The 6,837-nt window shown below is 58.0% G+C and overlaps 1 protein-coding gene across 1 annotated transcript in view; it reads left to right on the plus strand.

Moving 5' to 3' along the window:
• GLT1D1 (glycosyltransferase 1 domain containing 1) overlaps positions 1–5,480 on the plus strand; it is a 49,214-nt gene extending 43,734 nt beyond the window's left edge. The window contains exon 11 of the mRNA XM_004709745.2: positions 5,039–5,480. Coding sequence (XP_004709802.1) covers positions 5,039–5,200 — 162 coding nt within the window. The 3' untranslated portion in view covers positions 5,201–5,480. The remainder of the gene's footprint in view (positions 1–5,038) is intronic.
• The last annotated feature ends 1,357 nt before the right edge of the window (positions 5,481–6,837 follow it).

The raw sequence follows: 6,837 nt of genomic DNA on the forward strand, positions 1-6,837 counted from the left end.
AGATGGAACCACCGCTCACCAGCTTCAGTGGCTTCAGATAGAGCCTTGACCTCCCCTCTCTGTAGCACGACATGCCACATGCTGAACCTGACCAGTGGCCATTAGAGACATTTTCTGCCAGCCGGCTCTGACACCTGGTGCCTCTTCTTTGGACCTAATGACAATTCCGTTCCCTCAGAAGTTTCTGATGGGCCAACAGGAGTAGAGGGGATGCATATCAGGATTTCCCACAGTGAGTCACACGGGTGAGGGGGCTCTGGAAGCAGATCCCACCCGTCTTCTAGATGATGGGCTGAGTCAGGACAAACGTTTTTATTGGCCAGGGCGCACAATTTTTCTGAAAAGGGGGCTGTAGATGACATCACTGGTCAACCCCAAGAGTACTGGTACCAACTGCGAATCGTTCAGGGTTCTACCTCATTGGTACCCCAACGACTGTGCATTGGAGGCCCTTCTAAAGGTGAGCGGCTCATTTCAAACAAACTAGCTTCCCTGGCGATTAAAAATGTTCCTTGGTTCTCAGTTAGCATTGGTTCCCCTGAGAATACAGAGGTGCTGTTCCTGGGGCTTCCCTCCTTTGTTATTCTAACAGCATGCTCTCTCTGATTCCTACGGTGGTGACCAACCCCCCACCCCCACCCCCGGCTCTTGCTCCGTGGATCGCATCTGCCGTCCCTGAAAAGCCACCTATTTGGCTTGTTTTGTTTTCTTCTTTAATTCTTGGGCTTGTTCTTTTTGTTCTTGAATTTGAGCCGACTCAAAGCCCGATTCAGTTAACTCTGAATAGGCACAATTTCCCAGTTGAGTCTGGTCTTTTCCACTAGTTCAGCAATTCCGGATGTTAGCCATTCAGAATTAAAAGCAATTTCTGTCCCACCATCTAAGTGTAATCCAGAATTCTCTATGAAAAGGGTAGCTATAATCAGTCCTGGTAGTTACAATTCCATCCCTTTTTGACGTAGTTTCAAAATTTAGGCCAAGACCCTTTTCAGGGAGAGGACGATCAGGGCTCTGCTTTCCTGTGGACTCCCGAGGGAGCTGAGCTCCATGGCAGAGACTCTCAGGGGCTCTGCACCCAGCTTCCCTGCCTGTGTTATGATGCGCGTCAGTGTTGATTAAAAGCTAAAGCCTGCAGGACACTGTTGTGGGTCTTCATGTGGTCTGGGGGAATTCTTTTCACACTCATGAGAAGTGCTGCTTTGGACTTAGCACCCACAAAGTGTGTGTGCTGGGGGGAAAGGGGTGTCAGGAGGAACAGAGGGGACAGTAGGTGGCACCACAGCATTCACAATGGAAACCATGAACTTGCTACATGCCTTGATTTGTTAGTTGCCAGGAAACGGGCAACTTTCCATTCCTGATTTCTTAGAGAAGCTTGGGCTTAAGGCTGGGACTGTTCGCCTGTGATTTACGGTGCACACCAGTTGATTCGGAAAGGTCAAGAGGTCACATGCTCTGTCTTACATCGGGCTATGTCGCTTGTGTCTAAAGAGACAGGTGGCGTTTCCACAGAGCCCATGCAAGTCCCCGAAGGGCACTCTCTGCTTCTGGATTGCTGAGACACGCAGTGTGCACGCAAGCCGCTGCAGAGCCCACCAAACACACCGTCTCCAGGGATTCCCACCACAGCAAGCCCTAGGACAGGGCGGAAGTGCCTGTGAGCTTGCAAGCCGTGACTCTGCCCCGTGTCCTCCCAAAGGGCAGCTGGTGGTCTCTGCCCTGTGAGACGACGCCACCGCCCGAGGTGGTTTTCTCAGCCCCAGCCCCAAGGATCGAGTGTTCCGTGGTCTCCCCGATATGAACTTTCAAGCCTGACTTTCCAGCGAGAAACCGGAAGGACAATTGAAACCACTTGCCTGTGTCGCAGGGATCTCACAGCTCCTGCGGGAACTTCCGCGGTGGGGCTCAGGTGGTGGTTGCTGTTCCAGGAGGGCACCTGCAGCTTCAGGGGCGTCTTGCTTGGTGGGGCAGCCTGGTGCTCTGGCCTTCCGACTAGGTCATCCCGGCGCAGGTGTCTGGAATGGCTGGCTCCACGGGCAGGGGCCCTGCCCGCGTTTAACCAGACACCCAAACAGCAGAGTGATCTCCAGGAGAAAAGGGAACCAAGCCCCGGCCCCAGAGACAGATACAAATGCAAGTGTCAGCACCGAGAGGCCAATACTGAGACTCGGCCACAGACACAAGCAGACCCCCGGCTCTGAAAGTTCTCCCCGAGGGGCTCCCAGGACCTCGCGGACAAGGAGCGCTCCGTCGGCTCCTGAGCAAGCCTTTGGGCCTCCGGAGGGGCCGGGGGTGCACCGACCTTGCCTCTTGGACAGCAGGCATCGTAGGAAAGAGATTCAGGTTAACACCAAGTCCGTTGCCATTTAGGGGATCCCAGCTCAGTCCCAGTCGGGTTTCTGAGACTCTCAGTGGGAGCACACAGCCTCGTCTTTCTCCCGAGGAGCAGCTGGTGGGCACGAACCCCTGACTTTGTGGCCAGCAGGCCTGTACGAGGTCCACACACCACTAGGACTCCTGAGAGGAAAGACAGTTTAACAGCAGAAAAGCATTTTGCAAAACGAGGAAACACAAAGAACCACTGAAAAAAACGCTCAGAAGAGCTTGGAATTGTAGAGGCAAAAACTGCAGTTAGGGCGAACATTCCGGGCTTTTCTGATGGACAACATTCACAGAGCTGCAGGACCTTGGTTGGCCACCTTTGCACGAGGGGGCTTCCCAGTACAGAGCAAACACCACAAGCAAACACAGAGGTACAGGCTCGCCATGAAGGCCGCATGTATAATACCACATTTACACAACACCAGCTATTTGGAACAGCGACTTTCTGCATAAACTAGCTGTGTGCAGATTAAACGTCCAGAGAACTTTTTTACAGAGGTGCCAGCAGGCTCTATGAAAGAGAAGACTGGTTCCCGTCCAGGTGGCTGGCCTCGGCAGCTGTCTGAGGAGGCTTCAAAGTGTGTGTGTGTGTGTGCGCGCGCAAAGAGGGCTGTTACCTTGTAATCCCGCTCGTCCAACAACTCGCTGAACCTCCCTCATACACTGTTTTCCAACACACACACACACACACACACACACACAGTTCTCCAGAGCGCTGTACCACACAGCAAGACTGGCTAACCTTAACATCAAACCCCCATAAATTAACTTCCCAAGTCACAGAGCATACAACACCCTCACTGCAAAAGTACTGCATGGTAGGAGCATAGTTTATTTCACTCGAAATTAAAGATGGATTTTCTAAATGTCCTGAATCGATCAGATTGAAAGCGCATTCTGTATCGCAGCAAGTGCAGTGCTCAGAGGACCACTCACCGCATTAGAGCCACACATCACTCACGAAGGAAGAACCCAGGCAGTCCCTCAACCCAGCATCGACAACCGTTCATTAAGATTCAGGGAGAAAGATACAACTAGCGGAAGAACAGGCAAGCCATACTGTAAACCGGTTCTTTGACAGGATTAAGAACCACCACCCAAACGGGGATGTGTGACTTGCACGACTAAACGGGCACTAGGCACGAGTCACCCAGCTCCCGGGCCAGAGGCTCCTCATGCAGTCAGGCAGGCACACTGGTCCACTGTCCCCCTCTGATTGTTAGAGCAGGTCAGGACTGAGCCGGCAGCCCAGCAGCTGCTCTGCAGGAGAAAGATTTACCACCTGGCAGCCCCAGGGGCCGCTCCGCTCTGCCCTGTAGGGTCACTGATGCGACGGCAGCGGGTTTGTTTTCCGGGACGAGCTAGAACCACGTGGAAGCCGGTGGCTGTGCCCACACGTGACAGGGTGGCACTGCCTGCAGGAGGCCCTAAGCTGTGGGTGGCAACTCTCGGGTTGAGCACAGCTACTCACACACCCTTGCCGGACCGGGCCAGGCAGCGCAAGCCACGCGTGAAGCTTGGCTGCAGACTGGCCGATGAGCCCCAGGAGCCTGGGCTTCGTTGCGGCCCCACCAGTACTGCCCGTGACCTGACTCTGCTCCGGAGGAAAGGGCTGTGAGGTTGGGGAAGAGCCAGCCGCCAGGGTCTCTGATGTGGGGAAACGCCACATTCCCCCGACAGATAAGCAAGCACAAGCTAGCCCATGCTTCTCATGCTTTCCTGAGCCGTAACCACCTCTGGTGTGTGGTATGGGAGGAGGGACCCAGTGGGTGTGGGGACAGGTCCACCCGTCTTCACCCACACTGTGCCCCAGGCTGCCCTGGCCTCCCCACCCCCTCACCACTGCAGAGCAGGGACCAGAGTCACAAAACACCCACCACACGCCTTTGAGCCCAGCGAGTCAGAAGGGTCACCCTGCCGCAGGTGGGGATGAAAATGGCTGTCTTCACAATGAGGAACACAGTTCACTACAAACGTGCACAGCACACATACACGTGCAGCCCACCCGCACCGTCAGGACTGCTGCAGGACAAGCGTTGAGTTAGTCATTTCGAAGATGTGTGGAGGCTCCCTTTGTAAGCCTCATGGGACTGTGTGGGACTCTGGGGTGCTGCAGCCTTTGGGGGGGCTCCACTGCATGGACGTCTAGGGATGGATAACGTCAACAGAGTGTGCTGGCTCTGTCCCCCACTTTCTGTCCTTGGCCTGCCTGTCGCCATATGAGGCCAACACGCCATCACTGTCCCTAAGCTGCAGTGAGACCCAGAACCCCTGCACAGCGCGCGTCACGCAAAGGCCGGGAGAGCCCGCCCCGCCCACTGGTGGGCCTGAGCCCCTGGCTCTCCTGTGAGCTGCCTCTTGCCTGAAGCCCCGCGCCACCAGGAGCCCTAATCTGTCTCCCTATGAGGGGCTTTGGTTTCCCTGTTGGGGCCTCACTGCCCACAGGGGTCAGGTCAGGTCCCACAGGAGGAGCGGACTCTCAGGCCTGGTGTTTCTCCAGATCTGTCCATCTGTCTCATTCTCTCTCTAAAAGCCATCCGTCCAAGCACTGAGGGAAGGGAGGCCAAGCTGTCAGGCAGCAAGTGGGACAGACAGACAGACAGACACACCCCCTTGTCCACTCACAGCTATTTCTCGCCCACTGGCCTCTCTGCAGGAGTTTGTCCAGCTGGCCAAGAGGGTGCTTGGGGACCATGCCTTAGAAAGAGACCTGGTGACCAGGGCGCGGGACTACGTGAGGACCCACCACTCCTGGCAGACGGAGCGAGCCACCTACCAGAGCCTGGTGTGGAGCCTGGTGGGGTCCCCGGAGCACTGAGGCCCACCCCACCCCGCCCCACCGTGGCAGACAGACGGCACGACAGCAGAGCCTCCTGAAGGAGAGCAGGATGGACAGACACAGCTCCTGCCCACCCTCCGGGCCTCCGTGGAAGCAGAAGCTGCGCTGGGCACAGTCAGCTGCACGCAGGCGGACACGGGGAGCGGGGTGGGGTGGGGTGGGGTGTAGCAGGGACCCCCTAGCTGCTTTCCCACCGCTGCTTCAGTGCCTGTCCTGGTGGGAAGGACTGTGTGTGCGTAATAAAGTGACTCACCCAACAGCCCTGGCTCCCACTGAGTGTCCGCGTCCTGGCGCAGGGCCCGCAGCTGTGGCTCAGCAGTGCAGTGCGTGCAGTAGTCCTGGTGGTGCCGCGGGTCAGGCGGTGCGCTGCTGCCCCACAGGAGGGAAGATGAGGGCACAGGGGGCCTCCCTCCAGCTCCCCCCTTCCGCGTGGGCACACGGCAGTGGGGACCCTGGTGCCTCCGGGTTCGGCCCCCTGAGCACCCAGCCATCCCCTGGAGGCCCCTCCACCACGTGGATCGCCCTTGGCCTTCCAGGCCCCCGCTTTTCTCCCCACAACCTCCCTTGGAAAGCTCCCCCAGCCAGCTCGCTGCGCGGATTAGCCCGCCGAACCCTGCGGGCTGTGCGCGGAAAACGGGGAGCAAACGGGTGCGGCATGGGGGCTCTTCCACCTGAACGCCCTGGGGCCAGGCGAGGCACCCCCGGAAAGCCACAGCAGTGATGGGCAGCCTGCGCGTGTGCACAGCCAGCTGGGCGTGCGTCCCCGGGGCAGTGCCCACACAGGGAGCCCCTCAGCTGGCTGCTTTTCCAGCTTCCTCCACCCTTCTGCTGGGAGCCAACCAAAGGTTGGAGGTTCACACCCACCAGCTGCTCTGAGGGGGAGCTCGGCTGTTTGGAAACCCTCCGGGCAGAGGGCGACCCTCTGCAGGGTCGCCGCGAGTAGGAACCCACTGGCCACAGGGCACTTGGGTTTGAGTTTTCCTCCACCCCATAGGGGCCCTGGCACGCAGTGGTTCACGTGTCCTGCCTTAACCGGCAGGTGAGCATTCGAGGCCACCAGTCCCTCACTGTCTGGAGTGGTGGGTGGGTGGGGCCTCGCCCCTAGAGCCCTACCGAACAGTGCTGCTCAGTGCCAGAGCACCACGTGGTCAGAATCCGCTCCCTGCCGGGGCTTCCGTGTGCGTGCAAACACACGAGCCTGTGCACACAGACGTGTGCCCCAGACACAGCCCTCAGGGCCTCCCTCTGATGCCCCCTCCCCCTCAAGGGTCACTACCTGTCTGCTTCTGCCCCCACTTGCTAGGCTGTGGGGTAGCTGGGGAGAGCAGCCCCACTACTGCCTCCTGACAAGACTCAGGAGAGCACCCCAGCCTGGCTTTGTCCCCACAGCCTGGCCTGCTCGCTTCTCAGTGAAGGGAGGGCCCCCACTGGGCCACGTGCTCACCTTGGTGACACAGGCCAGGCCGTGTGTGTCCTTCCCCCGCCCCAGGGGGCACTTCCGGCCCCACGACTCCTCACCACATGCCGGCCACAGCCCAACCTTGGGAAGTGAGGTTTGATCGCTGTGTTAGTCTGGGTACTTTAGAGAAACAATCCACAGAAACTCATATATATAA

Source organism: Echinops telfairi, unplaced genomic scaffold (genome assembly GCF_000313985.2).
Source record: "Echinops telfairi isolate 266 unplaced genomic scaffold, ASM31398v2 ScPeMD7_7412;HRSCAF=8450, whole genome shotgun sequence".
Classification (NCBI taxonomy): domain Eukaryota; kingdom Metazoa; phylum Chordata; class Mammalia; order Afrosoricida; family Tenrecidae; genus Echinops; species Echinops telfairi.